The sequence below is a fragment of the Daucus carota genome, chromosome 6 (genome assembly GCF_001625215.2).
Source record: "Daucus carota subsp. sativus chromosome 6, DH1 v3.0, whole genome shotgun sequence".
NCBI classification, from domain to species: domain Eukaryota; kingdom Viridiplantae; phylum Streptophyta; class Magnoliopsida; order Apiales; family Apiaceae; genus Daucus; species Daucus carota.
Window position 1 is genome coordinate 13,127,226 of NC_030386.2, and position 27,979 is coordinate 13,155,204.

Here is a 27,979-nt window from a genome sequence, read left to right on the forward strand (position 1 = left end):
CCAAAACCTCTGACTTCCAAAAGAGGCCTTGGTGTGACATCTATAGCACAGACTTAGAACTGTATATAAGGCTTTATGTTAACTACGTTTCTTGTTTTGTCTTAACTATATCAGGCTTTGTGAGCATAGATTGTGGATTGCCTCAAGGTTCTGACTACACGGTACCTTCTACTGGAATCCACTATCAATCTGACGCAGACTATATCGATGGTGGTGAGAGCAGAAGTTTAGCATCCATAGGCAACTCTCCGGAAACATACCTAAAAACCCTCAGAAGATTTCCTCAGGGACAGAAAAACTGTTACACCATTAAATTGTCGCCCGGGAGAGGTAACAAGTATCTGATACGAGCTAATTTTCAGTATGGTAACTATGATGGTTTAAATAAATTCCCTGCATTCGATCTCAACCTAGGAGTAGACACCTGGAGCAATATTGTGATCACTGCAGATAATGCGACAATTGTGAGAAAAGAGATCATACATGTTCTATCTTCAGATTATGTACATGTTTGTCTCATAAAGACAGGGACTACCATCCCCTTCATCTCATCATTGGAGTTGAGACCTCTCGAAAGTACAAATTCCATCTATACATCTGATTCTGGATCATTGCAGAGCCTTTTTCACAGGGATTGCACTGGAACGCCCGGTGCATTTACCAGGTATAACACAGTCATCCTAGGTAGCACTTTAGAGCATTCCATCGACATAATACAATCATGAATCAATACTCCCTCCGTCCCTCTGAAATCTATAATTGGATGTTCCACTCAATTCTATATTTTTCAAAACTTTCCCAAAATATTAAAATTTTATAATATAAAAAACCCCACCCACCCACTACTTTCTACTTTTTCATATGCTTTTTCAAATTTATCAATTAAATATTCATGGGTTCCATCACTTTACCCATTTTTCCTTCTTTTTCCCATTACTTTATACACTTTGCTTAGTTACAGTGTCCAATCCAAACATTTAGAACTCTAAGGGACAGAGGGAGTATGTCAATAGACAACGTAAAAGGCTGACTGGTTACTTTAAATAGGTACAGTGATGACATTTTTGATCGAATATGGTGGACCGTTAGCTGGACCAGTACAGGAACCAGCACGCAGTCAGACATAGAGAATTCAAATGCTTACCGAGTCCCTGTAAATGTGTTGAGGACTGCCAGTGGACCGGACAACTTTAGTGAACCCTTTGAGTTCTCCTGGGATGCCACTAGTGCCAGTGATCAATTTTATGTTTACCTGCACTTTGCGGAAGTTGAAAAACTACAACCCGATCAATCCAGAGAATTCAACATCTACTTAAACGAACAACTGTGGTATAAAGGACCGTTTGTTCCACTGTATTTGGAGGTGAATACCGTTTTATCTAATTCAGTAGTGACAGGCAAAACCAGGTATACAATCTCACTCAAGAAAACAGAAAATTCAACCCTTCCACCCATTATCAATGCCTACGAGATTTATAGTGTGAAGAAATTCTCAGACTCAGGAACAAATGAGACAGATGGTATGTATTCCCAGCATTTTTTCCGCATATCCTAAATATTAACTGGTCACTGCATCTAAATTCAGTAAATGCAGCTGTTCTTAACATTACCAGATTTCTGATAACACACATGTATTTTATCTGTATGTGTAGTCTCAGCGATTCTTAACATCAAGTCCACATATGAAGTGACAAAAGACTGGCAAGGAGATCCATGTGAACCACAAGACTTTCACTGGGAAGGTCTTAATTGCAGCTACCCTAGCTCTAATCACTCCGCCAGGATAATATCATTGTACGCGCTTTATTTTACATGATGCGACTAAGAGTTTATTAAATTTTCGTGTTTATATATAGTTTGTAGAACAGCTTAATTAGGCCTGCACAGAATTCCAACCTGCATTTCCAAAGCTTCAGTACATACACATGTTGATCCTATATATTCATCATTTGATTTTTTTAATTCAGGAACTTGTCAAGCAGTCAACTAACAAGAGAGATCATTCCCTCTATAGCCAATCTTACACAACTAAGAACTTTGTAAGTGTACATAATCATCAACAATTGTCTCTTGTCTAGATTGATTTCTCCCAGTTTAAATTCATTTTATGCGGTTCCTTTTTTCAATAGGGATTTGTCTAACAATAGCCTAAGCGGGCAAGTGCCAGAATTTTTATCTCTCCTCACTTTAAGTGTGCTGTAAGTTGTTTATACCCTGAAACAGCCTCTCCACGAAATTATGCTTATATGAGGAAATAACTGATTTTGATCTTAATTTTCTGATTCGACACACAGGAAGTTGAAAGGAAATCAGTTTACTGGTCCACTTCCAGCTCAACTCTTAGAAAACCAAAAGAATGGGATTCTGTCATTGAGGTTTATGCTTTACTCTGCTAGCTAGAAGATTTTTACATAGAGTACAAAGTGTGTCTATCTATAACACTTCATATGCCAGACTGATCTTCCTCTTTATATATTATATATGCACTTATGCAGTTATGACGATTCTGGAAATGAAGAGAAGAAGAAGAAGTATATTCCTGCAGTTGTCGGCACTGTACTTGGTTCGGTACTCTTGGCTGCAATACTGTTTGGCATATGGATAATCAGAGGGAGAAAAATGCAAGGTATTAACGGAAATTGACTGAAAACCTTCGAAGGTTAAATAATTGGTAAAATTAAATATTATTTTGCACATGATGAGCTATATAATCGGTTGGATAAACTGTGTTTAAGAAATCTGGTAAGCAACCAAAAATAAGTATAAACAACTTAATACGTATACTACTCACTTAGTTCATTTTTACACATATTTTAGTAATAAAAAGAAATTACGTGAATGTAAAAAGAACTGTACGTGTAAATCATCCGATTTGTCCTTTCCAGATAAAATAGTTACAGAAGCCAGTAGCCATATCCATGATACCAGTAGCCAAACCCAAGCAGGAAATAGCGAATTAGAGAGAAAGAACAAGAACAGACAATTCACATACTCCGAGGTCCTGAACATCACAAGAAACTTCCAGAGAGTGCTTGGGGAAGGAGCCTTCGGGAAAGTTTACCATGGCTATATAGGCGACGCTGAAGTTGCTGTGAAGATGCTCTCTGCAACATCAACTCAAGGTCAAAGAGAATTTGAAACTGAGGTATGTCGTCATAAGGTATTGTTTTTATCTTTTATGTTTTTTCATATACATGTCATATTAGTGTCATAGTGTGTTCGAATTGCAGGCCAGTCTCTTGATGAGCGTTTCCCATAAGAATGTAACCTGTCTGCTTGGTTACTGCAACGAGAGCACAAACAGGGGAATCATTTACGAGTACATGGCAAACCGGAGCTTAGATGAGCATCTCTCAGGTAAATGTTGTTTCACATTTGTTTTCATCATTGTTAAGGAATTTTATGGAAGCAAAAGTTGTAAATTGGTGTAATTAATTAAAATTTAAGCTTTAACCGATTGGTGCCAACTTTCACGAATGCAGGAACAAGTTTTGACATTTTGAGTTGGAGAATTAGACTTGAGATAGCACTTAATGTAGCAGAAGGTTTGAATTAATATTATAAATTCTTCTACAAGTTGATTTTTCTCTACTCTACTAGTACGTAAAATTCTTACCACTGGAGCTATTCATGAACAAAGTGTTGGGAGTCACAGTGAAAATCACAGCAACAATGTATAGAGCAGTTATATTATATAAACAAGAGTAGGCCAACGAAACCACAACAATATAGCATGCACGAAGATCGTATATACAATAATCAGTGACTGATAAATTACAAGAAAAGAAGAGAAAGGCGCACCTTACACCGTCGTTAGAATTTAGTATACAGAACAGCTGAGTCGCCTAGCCCTTCGATGAAGACTAGACTGTTCTTGAAGTGATTATTGCCCCACTACGCTGTGATGGGTAGTCGCAATATCGCTCCCAGGATAAAACAGCACAGACCGAACTGCTCACAGACACGAGTACGATCAACAGCGATCAACACCTCAGTTCGCCCGAGAACAGTATGTATATGTGTATATATCGGAGTAGAGGGTGAGAGAGTAAGAGAGAAGAATGAGAATGGTGTTTTTGTTTTTTCCCGTGCTACAACTCAAGTGTCGAGGCTCACTATTTATAGTGAGGCCAAGGCACCAACACACCGTCCAGATTCATCTGTCCAGGTTCAATGAATCTGTATCTGTCAGACATTCTGACCAGATTCATTTGTCCAGGTTCAATGAATCTGTATCTGTCAAACATTCTGACCAGATTCATTTGTCCAGGTTCAATGAATCTGTATCTGTCAGACATTCGGACCAGATTCATTTGTCCAGGTTCAATGAATCTGTATCTGTCAGATATACCGACCAGATTCATTTGTCCAGATTCAATGAATCTGTATCTGTCAGATATACTGACCAGATTCATTTGTCCAGATTAAATGAATCACATTCTCATTTCAAGCTCTTTCAAGCCACTGTATTCAACTCTATTTCTCAATGGATTTCACTAAGAAAATGTCCCGGAAATTACATCAAGAACATATTAAAAAATATGCTTTAAACTTTCCATTTTCTAACAATCCCCCACAAATCCATATAGATATGCATATTAGTCCTCATCATGACTTGTTTTTCAGAGTAGGTACCCTTCCGGGTTTGAACCCTCCTAAGTCCCCTACTTCGATGGCTACCGGATATAGATGGATTGTTTCACCTTGAATCTCTATCCGTTGGGTGTAACCACACTCCATAGACGACGACAGGTCAAAGGCTATGGTGCCGATCTACGGCTTTGAGACATTAATGGTCGTGTCTCGATCCTGTTCGTCGAATGTTTCAAGGAATAACCCTTTCCTCTAATTGCGACCTCACAATTACATTCGCTTAGCTGGGCATCTCCAGAGATGTACTGCAACCATCTCGTCAAATGACTTGACCCCATTCAGAGTTCTAAAAACTCTTGCTATACTTGCAGTGTCAGTACCTTTTAGGTTTGCAGGGGATAGACTCAGATGCATAAGTATCTACATTGTAGTTAAAGGTACTACCGATCCACCCTTACAGCTTGTTTACCACATTGAATACACTTTGAGGGATCTCCTCTCAGATGTATTGGGTTCCCGCTGTAGATGAATCATGATGGGTTATCAGTCCCATCCCCAACCTTGACTTAAGGACAACAGCATGCTCAAGCCCTTTAGTCAGCGGATCAGCTATGTTATCTTGAGTTCCAATGAACTCAATAGCAATAGTCCGATCAGACACCAAACCCCTTATAGACTTAAGTCTAACTTGGATGTGTCTCTTTGTTTTAGCATTATACTTGACACTTCTGATCTTGTCGATAGTTGTACGGCTATCACAATGAACAGAAATTGCCGGTAGCGGACGACTTACTACAGGTAACACAGACATGAGTCCATGTAACCATTCAGCCTCCGTACCCGTGGCATCCAATGCACACAACTCGGCCTCAAACGTAGACCGAGTTACTATAGTCTGTCTAGTCGACTTCCAGGATACTGCTCCACCCGCAAGGGTAAACAGATATCCAGTCACTCCATTGGAACCAGACTTCTTAGCTATCCAACTTGCATCACTATATCCCTCAAGCACACTCGGATATCTCCTGTAGTGCAACCCAAGATATATGGTGCCTTTCAGATATCTAAGTACTCTATCTAGAGCATCCCAATGAGTTCTGTTTGGACAGCTTGTATATCTTGCTAACTTAGACACAGAATATGTTATATCTGGTCTAGTACCATTAGCAAGATATTGCAAACTACCAATAATCTGAGAATATCTTAACTGAGACACAGGTACACCTGAAGCATTCTTGATAAGAGCAACTTTAGGATCATATGGTGTACTAGCAATTCTACAATTTGAATAACCATACTTCTCAAGTATAGATTTCTCTATATAATGAGATTGTGACAAGGTTATTCCCTCAGTTGACTGAGTCAACTTGAGTCCAAGAATCACATTCGCCTCACCCATGTCCTTCATTTCAAAGTGTTTTTTCAAGAAATTCTTTGTCTCGTTAATAATCTCAATATTGGTTCCAAACAGTAGTATATCATCCACATACAAGCACAACACAATATGTTCATTTCCTTTAACCTTATAGTAGACACACTTGTCATTATCATTAACTATAAAATCAAAAGTCAAAACAGTGTCATCAAACTTTTTGTGCCAGTCTCTAGGTGCTTGTTTCAAGCCGTAGATGGATTTGACTAACTTACATACTTTGCTCTCATTGCCAGATGCAACAAATCCCTCAGGCTGATCCATATAAATCTCTTCTTCAAGATCACCATGAAGAAAAGCTGTCTTTACATCCATTTGATGGATGATAAGACCATGTACGGAAGCCAATGCTACAAGCATTCGGATCGTTGTCAATCTTGCAACAGGAGAGTATGTATCAAAGTAGTCAATACCTTCTCTTTGCCTAAAACCTTTAGCAACCAATCTAGCTTTATACTTATCTATTGAGCCATCTGGTTTCATCTTCCTTTTGAAGATCCACCTACATCCTATAGTAGAACACCCAGGAGGGAGGTCAACCAACTCCCATGTTCCGTTAGAAACAATAGAGTCAATTTCACTCTTCACAGCGCCTTTCCAGTGCCTAGATTCCGAAGAATCCATGGCTTGTCGGAAAGTCAAAGGTTCGTCCTCGACATTGTAAGTGATAAAATCACTTCCAAAGTCCTTAACTACCTTTGCACGCTTGCTCCTTCTAGGTTCCTCAACTTCATTAGGAGTAGAGCTACTAGTAGGATCTGCCCCCACATTTGTCATCTTTTCCACTTGATCGGGAATAGAACTAGATGTGTGAGTAGGATCAACACTAGAAGAACTTTGAGGTATACCAGTCTTCATAGGGAAGACATCCTCAAAGAATGTTGCATCACGAAACTCAACTATCGTGTTTGCCACTATACCATCTATGTCAGATTTTAATACTAAAAATCTCATAGCTGTAGTGGTTTCGAGATAGCCCAGAAAGATACAATCAACAGTTTTCGGCCCTAGTTTCTTTCTCTTGTGTTCAGGGACAAGTACCTTCGCAAGGCACCCCCACACACGAAGATACTTTAGACTAGTTTTCCTGCCTTTCCATAATTCGTAAGGTGTCTTGTCCATATGTTTCAGAGGGACTCTATTCAGAATATGGCAAGCCGTATTCAGAGCCTCCCCCCACATGTACTTGGGCAACCCCGAATTAATCAACATACTGTTAATCATATCTTTAAAAGTTCTGTTCTTTCGTTCTGCCACCCCATTAGACTCAGGTGTATATGGTGGAGTCACCTCATGAATTATACCATTGCTCTTGCAAAATTCATTAAAGGTGTTTCCCGTATATTCACCACCTCTATCAGATCTCAAACGTTTAAGTACTTTACCAGTTTGTGTTTCAACTTCAGTTTTAAATCTAATGAATTTTTCAAGTGCTTCATCTTTATGTTTAAGAAAATAAACATAACAATATCTACTACAATCATCTATAAAGGTAATGAAATATCTACAGTGTTCCTTAGTCAACACACCACCAAATTCACATATGTCCGAGTGCACTAAATCTAACAAGTCAGAATCCCTAACCACACTATGAAAAGGTTTCCTTGTTAGTTTAGCTGTCACACATACTTGACATTTAGTCTTATCAATGGCATGCTTTGGAATCAACTCTAAGTTCATCATATTCTTTAGAGCACCAAAATTTAAATGACCAAGCCTAGAGTGCCACAAATCGGATGATTCAATATTATTAACAGAAGGAGAAGCAATATCATTAATAAAACCGCCTAAAACAGGCTCCACATTTATTAAAAACAAGCCGTCTGACAAGTAGCCCTTGCCAAAAAACACACCAGTCTGAGTAATAACTACTTTATTACACTTTAAAGAAAGTTCAAAGCCATTTTTAACTAAACAACTTCCACTAATAATATTTCTACGAATCTCGGGAACATGATGCACTCTAGTAAGGGATAGAACACGCCCTGAAGCAAACTTCAGGTCCACGTTTCCTATTCCACGAACTTGAGCCGCACTAGCATTCCCCATCGTCACTGTCATCCCATGAGCCTGTTGATAAGATACAAACAGAGTAATATCAGCACAAATGTGCACATTAGCTCCCGTATCAATCAACCACTCATTAGACAGATAAGTGGAAAATAGTTCAGGGTTGTACTTAACATACCCGTCATTGGTTTCAGAAGCAACAGCCTCACCAACAACCATGTTAAGCACAGGCCCATCAGTGGTTCCAAGCACAGTATTTGCTTGTGCTACCACCTCAGCTTTCTTTGCTTTCTTTACAGGACAGTCCTTACTCCAATGACCAACCTGTCCACAAGACCAACATGGTTTGTTGGCCTTTGATTTCTTAGCCTTGCCCTTGTCAGTTTTGGGCTTAGTGTTCACCTTCTTAGCGACAGACTTTCTTTTCTGTCCCACAGTCACTACATTGACCTTCGAGCTACCAGATTCAGTTGGCATCACATGTCCCTGTTTGGACTTGTGCTGCTCCTGCACAGAGATATCCAGCATCAGGCTAGTCCAAGTGATCTCTCCCTTCTGCCTTTTCAGGGAGAGTGCAAACTCTTCCCAAGACTTAGGGAGTTTTTCAATCACAGACATAACCAAAAACTTTTCAGGAAGGTCCATTCCGGACTCCTTCAAAGCATGCACCAACGTCTCAAACTCATGCACCTGCTCAGTCATGGATTTTGTATCCACCAGTTTGAAGTCCAGGAACTTAGCCACAGAATACTTTTCCAACCCTTGCGAGTCAGTATTGTGTGTCTGATCAAGTTTCTCCCACAAGGTCTTAGCAGTGTAGGAGTCAGATGAGTAAACATCGAACAGAGTGTTCGTTAAGGCTGCTAGAATAGCAGCCCTAGCCACCCCATCCTTTTCCTCCCACATAGCATAGGCCTTAAGGGTTTCAGCCTTTTCCTGTACCACAACTGGTTTCTCATACTGCAACACCGGCCATAGACCCTTAACCGTAAGCCACAGTTTCATCTTTTTCTGCCAACGAGAAAAAGAAACTCCCCCACCGAATTTATCAGGAATACCTGATAAATCAATGGGCTGTGGAAAACGATACGTAGTCCAATCGATGTTACTAGTAACACCAGACCCAGAACCAGCACCACCACCAACAACAGAATCCGCAATCTCATTAACCATCTTGCTTACTACACAATATAACAGATAATCACTTCAAGATTGTTGGGAGTCACAGTGAAAATCACAGCAACAATGTATAGAGCAGTTATATTATATAAACAAGAGTAGGCCAACGAAACCACAACAATATAGCATGCACGAAGATCGTATATACAATAATCAGTGACTGATAAATTACAAGAAAAGAAGAGAAAGGCGCACCTTACACCGTCGTTAGAATTTAGTATACAGAACAGCTGAGTCGCCTAGCCCTTCGATGAAGACTAGACTGTTCTTGAAGTGATTATTGCCCCACTACGCTGTGATGGGTAGTCGCAATATCGCTCCCAGGATAAAAGTCACAGTGAAAATCACAGCAACAATGTATAGAGCAGTTATATTATATAAACAAGAGTAGGCCAACGAAACCACAACAATATAGCATGCACGAAGATCGTATATACAATAATCAGTGACTGATAAATTACAAGAAAAGAAGAGAAAGGCGCACCTTACACCGTCGTTAGAATTTAGTATACAGAACAGCTGAGTCGCCTAGCCCTTCGATGAAGACTAGACTGTTCTTGAAGTGATTATTGCCCCACTACGCTGTGATGGGTAGTCGCAATATCGCTCCCAGGATAAAACAGCACAGACCGAACTGCTCACAGACACGAGTACGATCAACAGCGATCAACACCTCAGTTCGCCCGAGAACAGTATGTATATGTGTATATATCGGAGTAGAGGGTGAGAGAGTAAGAGAGAAGAATGAGAATGGTGTTTTTGTTTTTTCCCGTGCTACAACTCAAGTGTCGAGGCTCACTATTTATAGTGAGGCCAAGGCACCAACACACCGTCCAGATTCATCTGTCCAGGTTCAATGAATCTGTATCTGTCAGACATTCTGACCAGATTCATTTGTCCAGGTTCAATGAATCTGTATCTGTCAAACATTCTGACCAGATTCATTTGTCCAGGTTCAATGAATCTGTATCTGTCAGACATTCGGACCAGATTCATTTGTCCAGGTTCAATGAATCTGTATCTGTCAGATATACCGACCAGATTCATTTGTCCAGATTCAATGAATCTGTATCTGTCAGATATACTGACCAGATTCATTTGTCCAGATTAAATGAATCACATTCTCATTTCAAGCTCTTTCAAGCCACTGTATTCAACTCTATTTCTCAATGGATTTCACTAAGAAAATGTCCCGGAAATTACATCAAGAACATATTAAAAAATATGCTTTAAACTTTCCATTTTCTAACACAAAGGACTGGAGTATTTACACCATGGATGTAGACCAGCAATTATCCACAGAGATGTGAAAACTAGCAATATCTTACTGAATGAAAAATTCCAAGCGAACTTGGGTGATTTTGGGCTGTCCAAATCTCACCCAGCTGAAGGTGGCACGCATTTAGTAACGGGTATCGCAGGCACTCCTGGTTACATCGATCCAGAGTAATTAAATCTTAACTTTGTCTTTTTTGATTTTCCTAATTTTGTTTCTTATTCAAATATTTTACTTATAAAATTCATACAACAATGGTAGAGAGTTAAATATAGCCACAAACCACTCTCAAGATTAATTATCAAAAGTTACAGAGAGATAAGTCATCCAGAACTTATTGTTGGGTTTTAGTTTCTATCTATGAGATTAAAAGCCCAATAGGATTACCCTTGTTTTGGCCCACAAGGAGATAAAAATAAAGGGAACCCTATATATAAATATAGGAGGATATTTGTGAAAATAAGCAAGAGAGAAAATAGGCAAAAGAGATATATTGTGTGAAAATTCGTAGGTAATTTTCTGGTTGCGCTGGCTGCCTTGTTTTTGCGTTTCCCGGAGTTCCAACGGTCGGATCGTCCTGAATTTCGGACAGCATCTTCCTAACACCGATATCTAAATTCTGAACGGTGGAGATCGGATTCGGAGGTGTATTTGAGGGGCTGGGCAGTAGCTAAAGAGCCGTGGAGAGGCTGAACCTAGCCGTGGGTCTTTGTTCTTTTGTTGCTTATTTGGTTCCATACTTCTTGACGAGTTATTCCAAGAGTGTGAAGGTGATTGTATTCCTCTAGTTTTATCTGGAGAAGAACTTGGTGTATTACCCATATAATTTATCATAGTGAATTGTTTGGGTGGACTACGGTCCCGTGGTTTTACTCCTTTCATTGAGGGGGTTTTCCACGTATAATTCTTGGTGTCTTGTTTATTGTTTATTGTTGCTTTACTTGTTTGTTTCATCGAAGGTTCATACAAGTAGGGATAAGTATTGTCCAACGAAGATTAATTCCGCACTTAGTTGTTGCCGTTGTGGTCACTTTTTCCCATCAGATTGGTATCAGAGCGAGGTTATTGTTTTTGAACTTGTTTGAACGATGGAAACGAATACGAGTAGAATGGTTAATTTGAATGGTTCTAATTATCATGTTTGGAAAGGGAAGATGGAGGATCTTCTTTATGTGAAGGAATATTATCTTCCCGTGTTTACTACGGAGAAGCCTGCAAATAAAACCGAGCAAGAATGGACTATTTTGCATCGACAGGTTTGTGGGTATATACGGCAATGGGTGGATGATAATGTTTTGAACCATATTAGTGGAGAGACACATGCGCGTACTTTGTGGAACAAGCTCGAGCAACTCTATGCTCGAAAGACGGGAAATAATAAGTTGTATTTGATTAAACAGTTGATGTCTCTGCGATATCAAGATGGCACTACAATTTCTGATCACTTGAATGCATTCCAAGGAATTATGAATCAGCTTGCTGGAATGGGTATCAAGTTTGAAGATGAGATACAGGGATTGTGTCTTTTGGGTACTTTACCAGATTCTTGGGAGACATTCAGGATGTCTTTGTCGAACTCAGCTCCGGATGGTATTATCAGTATGGAACTAGCTAAGAGCAGTATTCTGAATGAAGAGATGAGAAGAAAGTCACAGGGTTCCTCTTCACAGTTAGAAGTCCTAGTCACCGAAAGGAAGGGGAGAGCTCAAAGTAGAGGTCCAGCCAATAGAGGTAATCAACGGAGTAGTTCTAGAGGTAAGTATTCTAATGTTGAGTGCTATCATTGTGGTAAGAAGGGACATACGAAAAAGTTCTGCAGAAAGTTGAAGCGAGAAAATAAAAAGAGCTCAGACAACGATCAGACGAAAACTGACAGTAGTAATGATAATTCTGTGGTGATTGCTACTACTGATGAGCACCTGATTTGTTGTGATGGAGATATTGTTAACCTTGCACAAGATGATATGAGTTGGGCTATTGATAGTGGTGCTTCGTGTCATGTTACGTCACGAAGGGACTTCTTTACATCTTATACTTCTGGTGATTTTGGAGATGTTAAAATGGGCAACAGTGACATATCAAAAGTTGTTGGCGTCGGTGAGGTATGTCTGAAGTTTGACACGGGCATGGAGTTATTTCTTCATGATGTGAAGCACGTTCCAGATATGCGAATGAATTTAATTTCGACTGGCCTTCTTGATGATGAAGGGTATGTTAGCAGCTTTGGTAATGGTCAATGGAAGCTCACTCGGGGTTCTTTAATTGTTGCAAGAGGAAAGAGGTGTCCAAAATTATATATGACACAACCTAAAGTCTCTACTAGCATTGTTAACGCTGTGGAGAATGTTGATATGATCGATTTATGGCATAAGAGACTTGCTCATATGACTGAAAAAGGAATGAATATGCTGTCGAAGAAAAAGGTACTATCTGGTCTGACTGATATACATTTGAAAAGATGTTCTCACTGTGTTGCTGGCAAGCAAAACAGAGTTTCTTTTAAGAGTCGTCCTCCCTCTCGTAGAGAGCATATACTTGACTTGGTGCATTCCGATGTTTGTGGTCCCATGAAAACCCGAACCAATGGTGGTTCATTATATTTTGTTACATTCATCGATGATCATTCAAGGAAGTTGTGGGTTTATACCTTGAAGACTAAAGATCAAGTATTAGACGTGTTTAAGCATTTTCAGGCTTTAGTTGAGAGACAGACTGGGAAGAAACTGAAATGTATCCGGACAGATAATGGAGGGGAGTATACAGGTCCCTTTGATGTGTATTGCAGACAGCAGGGTATTCGGCATCAAAAGACTCCACCAAAGACACCTCAGCTTAATGGTTTGGCAGAGAGGATGAACAGAACACTAGTGGAGCGGGTCAGATGTTTACTTTCACATGCTGAGTTGCCGATGTCTTTCTGGGGTGAGGCACTGAATACTGCGGTAAATGTGTTAAATCTCTCACCTTGTGTTCCTTTACAGTTTGATATTCCAGATAGAGTTTGGAGTGGTAAAGATGTTTCTTATGATCATTTGCGTGTCTTTGGATGCAAGGCTTTTGTGCATATTCCCAAAGATGAAAGGTCTAAACTAGATGTGAAGACTAAAGAGTGCATATTCCTTGGTTATAGCCAAGATGAGTTCGGTTATAGGCTCTATGATCCAGTTTCAAAGAAGATCGTGAGAAGCCGAGATGTTATCTTTGTTGAAGATCAGAGTTTGAAAGATGTTGGGAAGGCAGAGTCAGTTCCTCAACATAACAATGATCTGGTTGATTTGGATCCAGTTCCTGCAAGACATGTGGACTCGCAGGTTGGAGATGATGCTCATGATAATGACCAACATGACACTAATACTGATACTCCCGAAAATAGTGACATGGATGATGATGCCCATGAGGAGTCACCGGTACAAAATGTTCCACCATTCGTTCCACTTAGGCGGTCTAACAGAGATCGTCATCCTTCCAACAGGTATTCTGCTGATGAGTATGTTCTATTGACTGATAGTGGTGAACCTGAATCTTATGCAGAAGCTATAGAAGATGAGCACAAGAAGGAGTGGGTTTATGCCATGCAAGATGAGATGAAATCCTTGTATGAGAATAATACTTTTGAGTTGGTGAAGCTACCTAAGGGAAAACGAGCTTTGAAGAACAGGTGGGTTTACAGAGTGAAGCAAGATGAGCATACTTCACAACCACGGTACAAAGCTAGGTTGGTCGTCAAGGGATTCAGTCAGAAAAAGGGTATTGATTTTGATGAGATTTTTTCTCCCGTTGTTAAGATGACATCAATTCGTACGGTGCTTGGTTTAGCAGCTAGTCTTGATTTGGAGGTTGAACAAATGGATGTCAAGACAGCTTTTCTACATGGTGACTTGGACAAAGAAATCTATATGGAGCAGCCTGAAGGTTTTGAGGTTAAAGGTAAAGAGGGGTATGTTTGTAGACTTCTAAAAAGTCTATATGGTTTGAAGCAAGCACCAAGGCGATGGTATAAAAAGTTCGAGTCATTTATGAAGAAGCAAGGCTACCGTAAGACTATTTCTGACCATTGTGTTTTTGTTCAGAGATTTTCAGATGATGATTTTATCATATTATTGCTTTATGTGGATGACATGCTTATTGTTGGCAAAAATACTGAAAGGATTTCCCAACTGAAGCAACAGTTGAGTAAGTCCTTTGCCATGAAGGACTTGGGGCCAGCGAAACAGATTCTTGGCATTCGTATTCATCGAGATAGAGTGGCCAAGAAGTTGCATATATCACAAGAGCAATATATTGAGAAGGTGCTTTGCAGGTTCAACATGGATAAAGCTAAAGTTGTTAGTTCTCCTCTTACTACCAACTTTAAGTTAACTGAAAAGGATTCTCCTTCTACGAAGGAAGAAATTGCAGAGATGGATGGAGTTCCATATGCCTCAGCAGTAGGAAGTTTGATGTATGCTATGGTATCTACGAGACCTGATATAGCCTTTGCAGTTGGGGTTGTCAGTCGTTATCTTACAAATCCGGGTAAGAAGCATTGGGAAGCAGTTAAGTGGATTATGCGATATCTTCGAGGTACTTCCAAATTGGGTCTTACATTTGGGAATGATAAACCAGTGCTTATTGGATATACAGATTCTGACTTGGCAGGTGATAAGGATACATTGAAATCCACTTCTGGATATTTGATGACTTTTGCAGGGGGAGCAGTCTCATGGCAATCTAGGTTGCAAAAGGGTGTTTCACTTTCTACGGGGGAGGCAGAGTATGTAGCAACAACCGAAGCTTGTAAAGAGTTGTTGTGGTTAAAGCGGTTGATGCAGGAGCTTGGCTTCCCGCAACAACGCTATGTGGTTCTTTGTGATAATCAAGCAGCTATCGATATAGCTAAGCATCCAACATTTCATGCAAGGACGAAACATATCGACATGAGGTATCATTGGATTAGAGACGCTCTTGAAGAAGGGTTGTTTGAAGTGGAAAAGGTACACACCGATGATAATGGTTCTGATATGTTGACAAAGTCTTTAGCTAAAGGGAAGCTAAAGGTATGTTGTTCGATCGCCGGAATGGCGAACTCTTTCTCATAGTTAGAAAGGGGGAGATTTGTTGGGTTTTAGTTTCTATCTATGAGATTAAAAGCCCAATAGGATTACCCTTGTTTTGGCCCACAAGGAGATAAAAATAAAGGGAACCCTATATATAAATATAGGAGGATATTTGTGAAAATAAGCAAGAGAGAAAATAGGCAAAAGAGATATATTGTGTGAAAATTCGTAGGTAATTTTCTGGTTGCGCTGGCTGCCTTGTTTTTGCGTTTCCCGGAGTTCCAACGGTCGGATCGTCCTAAATTTCGGACAGCATCTTCCTAACACCGATATCTAAATTCTGAACGGTGGAGATCGGATTCGGAGGTGTATTTGAGGGGCTGGGCAGTAGCTAAAGAGCCGTGGAGAGGCTGAACCTAGCCGTGGGTCTTTGTTCTTTTGTTGCTTATTTGGTTCCATACTTCTTGACGAGTTATTCCAAGAGTGTGAAGGTGATTGTATTCCTCTAGTTTTATCTGGAGAAGAACTTGGTGTATTACCCATATAATTTATCATAGTGAATTGTTTGGGTGGACTACGGTCCCGTGGTTTTACTCCTTTCATTGAGGGGGTTTTCCACGTATAATTCTTGGTGTCTTGTTTATTGTTTATTGTTGCTTTACTTGTTTGTTTCATCGAAGGTTCATACAAGTAGGGATAAGTATTGTCCAACGAAGATTAATTCCGCACTTAGTTGTTGCCGTTGTGGTCACTTTTTCCCATCACTTATATATTCTCAAAATTGGAATTTGTTTTTCTACTGCAGATATTACAATTCAAATAAGCTAACGGAAAAAAGTGATGTGTTCAGTTTTGGGGTTGTTCTTCTTGAGCTAATAACAGGACGACCAGCATTATTAACGAACAGGACTCCCATTGCTCAATGGGCTGGATCTATTGTAAGAAATGGCGATGTTAAACAGGTTGTAGATCCGAGGTTAAGAGGGAAATATGATGTAAACTCTGCATGGAAAGCAGTTGAATTAGCATTGGCTTGCGCGTCTAACAGGCCCCCCATGGACATAGTAGTGCTGGAATTAAAAGACTGCTTGGTTATAGAATTCGGTGGCCTAGATGCAAATTCAAACAATGCAATAGAAATGTTCCCTACAGATGCGGAGAGCTCTTTGGTTCCAGAACCTAGGTATTTCATACCTTTGTTATTGTATTGTCCTCTTGTTGTATTTTCTTGGTTTCATATAAATTACAGAGTCAGTGACAAACATCAATATTCAAATCCTCGACCTCTTGTAACAATTTTTTTTAATGCATTCTCTTGGTTTCTTATAACTTACGCAGTCATTGAGGACATCAAATTCGAACCCTCCACCTGATAATTGATAGTAAATTTTAATACTTGCCGAGTACCAGTAAATGTGTTGAAGACTGCTAGTGGACCGCACAATGTTAGTGAACCCTTTCCCTTTGTGTTCTCTTGGGACGCGACGAGTGCCAGCGATCAATATAATATTTACCAGCACTTTGCTGAAGTTAAAAAACTACAACTCAATCGATCCAGAGAATTCAACATCTACTTGAACGAACTGTGGTTTAAAGAACGGGTTAACTTGTACTCCCTCTGATTCTAATTACTTTTCCCGTTTGAAATGTCGGCACTGTTCATAACACGAGACAAATTACTAATTTACGTCTAATCTATAAAATAAAATATAGTCATGAGTGATCTTGTTGGATTCGTATTTATGAGTACTTTAATACAGTGAAAGTTTTATATTTAATACTAATATAAAATCAAAGATATTAATGATCAAAAGTGTGTATTGGCAAACGTGATAAGGACAAATGGGAAAAGTATTTAGGGACGGAGGGAGTATTTTATTCATATTTTGAATTCAAATATTTGTCCCGTAGTGTATATATGAGCTTCTCCAACCATTGCGAGCCTTTGGCTAAAGATGAAGTGGCATACTAAAAATAAAAAAATTTAGCCAACAGCTCGAAAAACTGATACTTCAACCATATCCAACTGTTGTCTATAAATTTAGCCAACTTCGTCGAACCTCTACAGGTCTGTAAAAAATCTGTAAGAAGATTGCACATCATTTATTACCATATTGAACTGATATATTCTATTTTACCAATCTAAAATATTAATAATATACTATTTTTAAATTATAGTCAACTAATATAGTCAATACCATTGAAGCAAAATGTCTTACAAGTGCACCAAATTTTACATAATGTCTTAGAGCATCTCCAACCATGAGAAGCCCTTAGCTAAAAGTCTAGGTGGCTTTCCAAAATTATAAATTTTAGCCAATGTCCACAAAAAAACGCCACTCCAACCATAGCAACCCATTGTCTATAATTATAATCATCCCTCTATGGATTACTATATTTGTCGAACCACTACAGATCTATACTAAATTCCACGTCATCTCCCGCAATATATTTTCCTCCTTCTATAAATTATTACCATATTAAACTGATATATTCTATTTATAACAATCTAAATATTAATAACATACTATTTTTAAATTATAGCCAACCAATACAGCCAATACCATTGAAGCACAATGTCTTACAGGTTCAGCAAATATTACATAATGTCTTACAGGTCCAATTTAACCAACGATTTTAGTCAACGCCATTGGAGATGCTTTACAGGTCCCATTTAGCCAATGATTATAACCAACGCCATTGGAGAGGCTCTAACTGAACTAAAGAAACACAAGCAATCCATCTGCTGATACGCTCCTTCAAATTATAGATCGAAAGAAGAAATAACGCTCCTCAAAAGATATCCAAAATCAATTAAGAAGAATCAAATCTAAAACCACACAATTCATGTAAATGAGCAACTAAACGCGGTAAGATCTATCTTCTCGCTCTCCATCAAAACGCGGAATTCAGTGTTGATTCCATATTCAATTCGTCAAAACTTGAGTATGGTGACTAGGCGATGTTGCTATATGATTTTGATATCTTAACATATTTTTCTTTAGTTTTTTATTATTCCCTCTGTCCAGTTTATTAGTCGCTCTTTCATTTTACACACATATTAAGAAGTATATCTATTCCACGTATTTTGTTATTAATTCACCCTTGTTTTCATATTTTGACCTAGATATCATCACCTATGCATAACTACTCTCATATGTATTAAATACACTGGAATAAAAAAGAGTCTCTTCCTTTTCTTTTTTCTTCCGTCCTTTCAAGTTTTAATCTGCTTACATGTTTTGTGCTGTACAAAAAATTTCATTCCCTCCAAAATTTTCAATTTGAGTTAAATTTTGTTTGTTTGAATTTTTTCAAGTTTTAGATTTCCCTCCAATATAGATTATATATACATAAAGAGAATCATGAAACATTTTCAACATTAGTAGGGAGTTTTATGATACGTAAAAAAATGAATGTTAGATATAGGTTTGATTTGAATGTTTCTCTTAATCTTCAAGAAACTTCATCAAATGTAACAGGTAAAGTCTCTTCTATCTTTTTATTTTAGGATTTTCAACTATTGTTTATACTCACAATTCACAAACTATATTTTGTTTGCCAGGTGAAGTTTTGCATGGAGAAAATATATTTCAGGAAGAAGAAACAAGTGATAGAGCAACTCTCATCACAAATGCAAGACATAACCCTTTTGATTTTGATTTAAACAACCCTCCAGGTTTTGACTTAAATGAAGCTCCTCCTCCAGAGCCTCCTACACCTCCTCATATACAAGGTAGAATTTTTATTTTTAATTTACAAAGTGCACTTTTTTTTTGGCAAGAATGAGTTTAGACCAAGTTAATAAAGATTAATTTTGTTGTATTAGATATGTTTTATAAGAGTTAATATTTAAATGTTGAGTTACTATTTTTAATTTTTTTAATATTATGAATCAAGTGTATGTTAATAAGTAAGGTAGAAAGTTAATTTATTTTATTGTATTACAACTATTAAATAATAACATTGTTTAGACCAAATTAATAAATAATAATTTGGTTGTTATTTAACATGTTTTAAATATTTAAATTAGATTCTTGTTAATGATGTTTAATTTTGTATACTTTTATGTTAATAGATTAATAGCGATTATTTATCATTTTCCTTGTTAATTTTTTATATTTCTATGTTAGTAAATTAATAGTGATTATTTATAATTTTCTTCTTGTTAATTTTGTATATTTTTATGTTAGTATATTAATAGCCATTATTTATTCTTGTTAATAGTGTTTAATTTCTTTTTCAAAAAATTGATTTTGCAGGTGATGTAACTAGTGGTCCAGAGAGAGTGGCCGTCACCGGAACCAAGACAAAACATTCGTCCAATGATCAACGTACTGCTATATATATGGCTCTGTTAAGAAAAAGTGTGAATGGAAAACTAAAGCGAGGCACAACAAAAGCAGTTGCAAATGAGTTCTCTGTGACAATGCGTACGGTTCAAAGAATTTGGAAACGGGCCAGGGAGGCTTCTATCAACGGGATGACTGATGTGTCACATCTTAAAGTAAAAAATTGTGGTCGTAAAAGAGTACAAATTGATCTTGAGCAACTTAAAATTGTTTCTTTGTCTAAGAGGACAACCATCAGTTCCACTGCATATTCCATCAAAGTCTCCAAATCAACACTGCACAGGTGCTTCAAAGATGGGAAATTAAGGAGAAACTCTAATTCTATCAAGCCACTGTTGACAAACAAGAACAAGAAAAATCGGGTTGAGTTTTGTTTGTCAATGTTGGATGCAAATAGTTTTCCAAACAATCATCGCTTTGTCAGTATGGAGAATATCATACATATTGATGAGAAGTGGTTTTATCTGACAAAAAACTAGAGACTTACTACCTTTTTACTGATGAAGAGGAGCCTTACCGAACATGTAAAAGTAAAAACTTTGTCATGAAAGTCATGTTTTTGGCTGCGGTAGCGAGACCACGGTTTGACATACATGGAAAAGAAATTTTTTCAGGTAAAATCGGAATATATCCTTTTGTTACTAAAGAGCCAGCCAGGAGGAGTAGCGTTAATAGAGCTGCAAGTACTCTTGAAACAAAAGTCATGACTTCAGTTGAAAGGGACATAATAAGATCATATATGATCGACAAAGTTCTACCAGACATCCGAGCAAAATGGCCAGATGGAAATAGGGTGACGATATACATTCAACAAGACAATGCACGGACACATCTTGATCCAAATGATGCACAGTTCTATCAAGCGGCCTCACAGTATGGGTTTGATATTCGTTTGAGGTGTCAACCATCAAACTCTCCTGATCTAAACATCTTAGACCTTGGGTTTTTTAATGCCATTCAATCATTGCGATATAAGGAGAGTCCAAAAACCATTGATGAGCTTATTGATGCAGTTGAAAGATCATATCAGGTATATCCTCCAAGAATTTTGAACAGAATATTTTGCACCTTACAGACATGCATGATAGAAATTCTGAAAGGTCGAGGTTTTGACAAGTATAGTGTTATGGCCAGTTTTGGCCATGTGCAGGGGGCAAAGGCGCGCCCTCCACGGGGTGGTCCCGGGAGGCGCGGCCTTGTGTTTCGGGAACAGGAGGCCATGTCTGAAGAATGAAGAGGAATAAATAGTGAAGACAGAGGGCGCGCCCTCCGTGGTCACGCCCACGGGTAAGTAATGTGTGTGTAAGGTTGAGCGAGTCTCGATGACGACCCTTCCGAGGGATATGAAGACTAGTGCCAGGCTCATCTGGAAGTTATCGGGCTCATCTGGTAGTTCCCGGGTTACGACCGGGCGTGATCTATAATCCCCAATCCTGCTATCTGCCGGGTTGTCCTCGTGCGGGGGCTTGGGGTGATCATGGTTGTAGAAGGCCCTCAGGGGTAACATGAAGGCCGATCATATGTCCGGGTCCTGTATTCTGGTGAGTTAGCCCTCATTGGGAGACTAGGACGATCGTGTAACTTGGCTCCTCATTGGTCTTACCTCTTAGTGAGAACCTTCATTAGGGGGTAAGGACGCGTCCCTACGCCTCAAGGAAGTGGTCACGGCTCTATCCGATGTCTCCTCCATGCTACGAAGAGTAGCGGTCAGTGTCATCTCTCGTAGTGGAGATGATGCTGTATCCGTGATGTACTTGGACTAGGAGTCTAGGGTAATTGCCTCAAGGCTTACTTCTAACTGGAGTAGAACTCTAAGTGATAAGTCACCAACCCAAGGTTGGTCTTATCCCCAAGAGGCCTAGTCCTGATCAAACTAGGAGTCTTGGTCCTATAGAACTACGTACGGCTTGATCCCCTATATAAAGGGGTACGTAGGCACATCAAGGGGATATATCGAGAGTTGTGAGAACGAGAGTAGAAATATATTCCCTTGATCTCAGCCACCCTCAAACACCTAAAACCACCGCCCACGACGGATTTCCGTCATATAATCACCGTGAAACACCTAAGTCCGTCAACAAACCTCACGTTTGTTGATTCACCAAATTCCTCTATCAACAAATTGGCGCTAGAAGGAGGGGCACCAGGTGAAATCTCAAAGAGGAAGAGATGGCCAATCACGACGATGATTTGTATGAAGGAGAATACTATGTCGAAGATGAACCAGTGGAGGCATACTCACCGGTGCACATTCAGGACCCCGGCACCTTGCCAAACAACCCACCTCCGGTTGTGGTTAGTAACACAGAGCTTCTTAGTACCCTTCACCGAATGGAACAAAATCAAGCAAGATACAACACAAGGTTAAATACCCTGGAGTCCGTACTAGAAGAACTCGCACCTAGACGTTCTCACCAGTCTAGGAGCCACGACAGGAGAGGACGCAGACGTTTCAGGCGCCCTACACCTCGGATGTTGGAATATGGAGATGCAACTCCTGGTGCTAACCATCCCCAAGGAACAACCGTCGATCATAGGGCTCATGGCACTCAGGGCGCGCCCTTGACCGTGTCCATACCACTAACCCAGCCAGAAGGGTCGAGGCAAGGAGTAGGAAATTAGAACACAAACACCCGACCGTTGGCCGAAAGACTGGGGATCACACAAGACAGCCTAGCCATGATTGTACACTTGGCTGGAGAGGAACAACGAGGACGCCAGGGGACCCAAGGCGCGCCCTCGGAGCAAAGACGCGACACAGGTGTTGGCAGAACCTACCGGGGAGTAAGAGGGAGAGGCAGAGACCATACGTCGGTCGGAGGAAGAGGTCGCAGACCACCCATAATTGAATACCTCCCCTCGCAGAGCGAATCTAGCCAGCACACGCCGAACCAGCAAGGCCGGAGAAGGTCGCGCCCCCCTAATGGCCAGACGGGCGCGACCCTTCAAACCAATACCCACCAAACTACACCTAATGGTCAGACGGGCGTAACCATTCAGACCACCCTTCACGATCATACGGGCGTGAACCCCCAAGCCAATACTCAGCAAACTATCCCTATCATCACTAACCCTCAGCAAAACACTCCCATCATAACCAACCAACAAGCCACTGCAACCCAACCACAGCAGACACCCACGGGTACACAGACGACCCTCTACGGCTGTCACTCAGACCCCTGGAAGCAATGCCAACACAGTGGCCACGCCTATCACTACCCCGGCCAATAACGCCAGCACAGTCGTCACCCCCATTACGACCCAAACGACTACACAAATTATCCCTGGACTCGGAGCCATTAATGGAGAAGACCTGAAGAAATTACTTGCCCTCCTACAAGCTGGACATTCCACCGCAGTACCAAACATCCCTTCGCCGTTCACTGCTGCAGTTCGTGACGCCCAGCTTCCAACAGGATTCAGACACGTGAACGCAGACCTTCGCTACCATGGTAATTCGAACCCCTGAGAATTTATAATCCGGTTCAACATTGAGATGGACTTGTATCAAATCCCAGACCTCGTCAGGTGTAGGTTCCCTGCGGCAAGTCTGAGGGAAAGCGCTCAGCAATGGTTTCAGAAACTAGGGGAAGGTGTGATCTCTTCTTGGGTAGACATGCAACGAATGTTCATGACGCAGTTTCAGGCCGCACCCAAATACGCTCCACCGGTCACCACCTTGGCCAATGTCAAGCAGCGTGATAACGAGTCCCTGACCGCATATTTCAAGAGATTTAACCAGGAGTCTATGGGAGTTACAGGAGCGTCAGACGAGACCTTCAAAAATTTCCCTATCGCTGGCTTGAAGGTCGGTACTGATTTCTGGAAACATCTCCAAGGGAAAGACCCGTCCAACCTGTCAGAGCTATATGCAGCAGCTGAGTCCTTCAAGAAGGTAGAGCAGTCACTCGCCGAAAATCAAAAAGAGATGGCTAAGTCGAGGGGTAAGAGAAAGGACCATACCCCTAGCCCGGAACCAAAAGGGCGCGGCCGTTCCCCAGCAAGGATACACATGGCGAGTGACAGAAGAAATTGGAGTCCCCCGAGACAATCAGCCGAGCACATATATGCAGTAACCAAGGATAAGGCCCCTTTCCGAAAGCCGCAGCCTATTCCCTATAACGTTGCTAGAGACAAGAAGAAGTATTGTGACTTCCATGAATCAGCCGGGCACAACACCACGGATTGTAGGCACCTTAAAGAAGAAATTGAGGAGCTACTCAGGGCAGGCTACTTGACGAAATGGGTAAAGAAATACAGAATGGATCACCCGCCAGAAAGGCGCGCCCGGGGGATGTCACCAGAAGACAAGGATGACGAGAAACAGAACGATACCCAGTTTGTGAGGGAGGGTAGTATTAGGAGCATATTTGGAGGCCCCTACACAGGGGGAGGTAGTCGAAAAGCGATGGAGAGGTACGCCAAAGAGGCAAAGGACTACTCTCTTACTAATGTGAATCATCTGTCGGCCAGGGCCCCGAGGGCGTTCAAAGGGGAGACTATGGACATCACTTTCACGGAGGATGACGCTAGATGGGTACACCATCCCCACAATGATGCCCTAGTGGTCGCCATGCGCATCGCCACCATGAACGTTCATCGAGTATTCGTGGACAATGGGAGTTCAGTTAACATCCTCTACTACGACACCTACAAGAAGATGGGACTACCGGACAAGGACATGACGGCAGAGAATCTCTACGTATATGGCTTTGGAGGAGAGGCCATTAAAGCCAAGGGAACCATCCGCTTACCTGTGATCCTAGGAGAAGCTCCACGAACAGCCACCCAGATATCTGAATTCGTAATCATTGACCACCCGTCAGCGCACAACGCACTAATGGGACGACCCCTCTTGAAGGATATGAAAATAGTCACCTCCATCTATCATCTCACTTTGAAGTTTCCCACCCCCGGGGGAGTTGGATGTGTGATGGGGTCTCAGTATGAGTCCCGCGATTGCTATGGCCGATCCCTCAAAAATTTCCAAGATAGAAGAGGGGTACCACCCCATGAAGAGCTCCATTCAGTCCACGCCATCTACTTCATTCAATATCCAGAAAGCGATACGGAGGGCGCGCCCTCACTCCCACTCTCAGAAGGACACATTCACCATGAGGTTAAGCTGCCTCTTTCTGATGAGCAAAAGATAGAACAATGTGGAGAACAAGTCATGGAGGTAGAGGTCACACCCCCAGGAAAATCAGGAAGTTAGACAAGGACGAGGCAGTGATGGAATTGGATGAGCCCACACCAGTCAAAGAAACCCCCAAAGACACACCCTCAGATCACGGGGGGTCTCCACCACAGTTCGATTTTGATCTAGACCCCAGACTACCTATGCCAGTGCAGAACACGGGACCAGCCGAAGACACGGTCGATATACAAGTCACACTGGGGAGTAATGACAAGATCTTAAAAATAGGGTCCAGGTTGAGTCCGGAGGTAAGGGGCGAGCTGATAGAATTCCTGAAAGGCAGCCTAGACGTGTTCGCTTGGAGTCACGAGGACATGATTGGAATCGACCCGGCCGTTATGTGCCACCACCTCAACATCGATCCCACCAAAAAAGGTGCTAGGCAGAAGCGCAGACCAATAAGTGGGGAAAGGGCCGAGGCCCTCCTGGAGGAAGTTGACCGCCTCCTAAAAGCAGGATTAGTGAAGGAATCATTCTACCCAACATGGTTGGCAAACCCTGTGCTCGTGAAGAAACCCAACAGGAAATGGCGCACCTGCATAGACTTTACCGATCTCAACAAAGCATGCCCTAAGGACAGTTTCCCACTTCCTAGAATTGATCAGCTGGTAGACTCAACAGCCGGTCACGCCCCCCTTAGTTTCATGGATGCCTACTCAGGATACAATCAGATCCCTATGTACGAGCCTGACCAGGAGCATACCTCCTTCATTACGGACAGAGGCCTATATTGTTACATTGGCATGCCATTCGGACTCATCAACGCAGGCGCAACCTACCAAAGGCTTGTAAACATGATGTTCAAAGAACAGATCGGAAAGACCATGGAGGTGTACGTAGAGGATATGTTGGTCAAATCTAAGAAAGCCAATGACCATGTGTCTCACCTGTCAAACATGTTCGAAATCCTAAGGAAGTACAGGATGAAGCTCAACCCGTAAAAGTGTGTCTTCGGAGTAGAGTCAGGGAAGTTTCTTGGTTTCATGGTCAATCACAGAGGTATTGAAGCCAATCCCGCGAAGATCAAAGCTTTGCTAGATATGAAGTCCCTGACCAACGTCAAACAGGTACAAAGCTTAACCGGGAGGATAGCTGCTTTGAACAGGTTTGTGTCGAAGTCCTCAGAAAAATGCAAAGAGTTCTTCAAGGCCGTGAAAGGCGCATCCAAGGACTTTAAATGGACAGTAGAGTGTGAAGACGCTTTTGTGAAAATCAAAAAACACTTGGGCGATCCACCCCTCTTAGCCAAACCTGATGAAGGTGAGACGCTCATACTCTACCTGGCTGTCTCAGACTACTCCATTAGTGCCGTGTTAGTGAAGGAGGACGCGGAAGGTCAGTCCCCCGTTTACTATGTAAGCAAAAGGTTGTTGGACGCAGAGACCCGCTACACAAGTATGGAAAAGTTGGTATACGCCTCGATACATGCATCCCGAAAGCTGCGACCTTACTTCCAAGCACATACGGTAGAGGTCAGAACCGCATACCCTCTTCGACAAATCATGCATAAACCAGAAGTCACAGGTAGGATGATGAAATGGGCGATCGAGCTAGGACAATTTGACATTGATTACAAGCCACGAACCACCATCAAAGGACAAGCTTTAGCTGACTTCATTTTGGAATTTCCAGAAGACGGAGAAAACTCTGGCCTGTTAATCAAATACGATCCCGACCTACCATCACAACTGGACGCTCCGAAAGAAGATATCCCCGAGCTGTGGTGGATAGTGCATACCGACGGAGCAGTAAACGATGATGGGGCAGGTGCAGGTATAGTGTTGGTAAGCTCCGAGGGACACAGACTCTTGAATGCAATTCACTTTACCTTCCAACTATCCAACAACGACGCAGAATATGAGGCATTAGTGGGAGGCTTAAAGCTGGCTCTCGAGATGAAAGTCAGAAGGCTCGTGGTAAAGCTTGACTCAATGTTGGTGGTGAAACACATCAAAGGGGGGTACCAAGCCAAGGGGCCTAAGACAGCTATGTATCTTAAATACGTCCAAAGGTTGTTAGACCAGTTCGAGGAGGTACAAGTGAACAAAGTACCTAGGGAGTTCAACGGAGACGCCGACGCCTTAGCAAAGTTGGGATCTCAGAAAGACGCAGCCCTGTTAGGGGTGATTCGATTAGAAGTTCAGGAGGTGCCTAGCATCCCGGAACTAGATGTCATGGAAGCAGGAGACGGCATCGAGCGTCAAACATGGATGACACCGATATGGGATTTCATTAAAGAAGGAAAGTTACCTGAGGATAAAGCCGAAGCTCGGAGGCTAAGATATAAGGCAGCCCGGTATGTGGAGTATGATGGCAAACTATATAAGAGAGGCTTCAACCAACCATTACTGAAGTGTATAGACGGTGACGAATGCACCTATGTGTTGAAAGAGGTCCATGAAGGCATATGTGGGAATCACTCGGGAGGCAACTCGTTAACTATGAAGATTCTGAGGCAAGGGTACTGCTGGCCTACCCTAAGGAGTGACGCCTTCGACTTTGCCAGAGCATGTGATAAGTGCCAACAGTTCGCCAACTTCACCCATAACCCAGCAACATCCTTGACCAGCATGACCAGTCCTTGGCCTTTTGCCATGTGGGGGATAGACTTGATTGGGGAACTCCCTAAAGCCAAGGGAGGTGTGAAGTATGCAGTGGTAGCCGTGGATTACTTTACCAAGTGGGCGGAGGCCGCGCCTTTAGCCACCATCACAGCCAAAAAGATTAAAGATTTTGTTTTTAACTCTATTGTTTGCAGGTTTGGAATTCCTTATAAGCTGATCTCGGACAACAGGAAGCAATTCGACAGCAAGGAGCTGAGAGGCCTTTGCGATGACCTTTGAATTAAGAAGGACTTCGCAGCGGTGTACCATCCTCAGAGTAACAGGCAGACAGAGGCGGTGA

At 41.3% G+C, this 27,979-nt stretch overlaps 4 protein-coding genes across 4 annotated transcripts; all 4 read left to right on the forward strand.

Annotated features, from left to right (window-relative positions):
• Positions 1 to 1,030: 1,030 nt before the first annotated feature.
• Positions 1,031 to 16,899, forward strand: LOC108192457 (probable LRR receptor-like serine/threonine-protein kinase At5g59680; the record flags this gene model as incomplete). The annotated part of the gene is made up of 11 exons (XM_064080066.1): positions 1,031 to 1,520; positions 1,653 to 1,794; positions 1,968 to 2,039; positions 2,130 to 2,198; positions 2,295 to 2,375; positions 2,496 to 2,626; positions 2,886 to 3,145; positions 3,231 to 3,357; positions 3,483 to 3,545; positions 10,471 to 10,660; positions 16,332 to 16,899. Coding segments are annotated over 11 exons (2,193 nt in total), but the record flags the coding sequence as incomplete, so codon positions are not given.
• A 3,523-nt stretch (positions 16,900 to 20,422) lies between these two features.
• LOC108203550 (uncharacterized) lies at positions 20,423 to 21,112 on the forward strand. Its single transcript, XM_017372533.1, has one exon. It carries the CDS (start codon positions 20,423 to 20,425, stop codon positions 21,110 to 21,112), a length of 690 nt encoding a protein of 229 aa, XP_017228022.1.
• Positions 21,113 to 23,374: 2,262 nt separating this feature from the next.
• LOC108203549 (uncharacterized) lies at positions 23,375 to 25,093 on the forward strand. Its single transcript, XM_017372532.2, has one exon. The coding sequence runs from the start codon at positions 23,375 to 23,377 to the stop codon at positions 25,091 to 25,093; it is 1,719 nt and encodes a 572-aa protein (XP_017228021.2).
• A 965-nt stretch (positions 25,094 to 26,058) lies between these two features.
• Positions 26,059 to 27,918, forward strand: LOC108203548 (uncharacterized). Its single transcript, XM_017372531.2, has one exon. The coding sequence runs from the start codon at positions 26,059 to 26,061 to the stop codon at positions 27,916 to 27,918; it is 1,860 nt and encodes a 619-aa protein (XP_017228020.2).
• Positions 27,919 to 27,979: the final 61 nt, after the last annotated feature.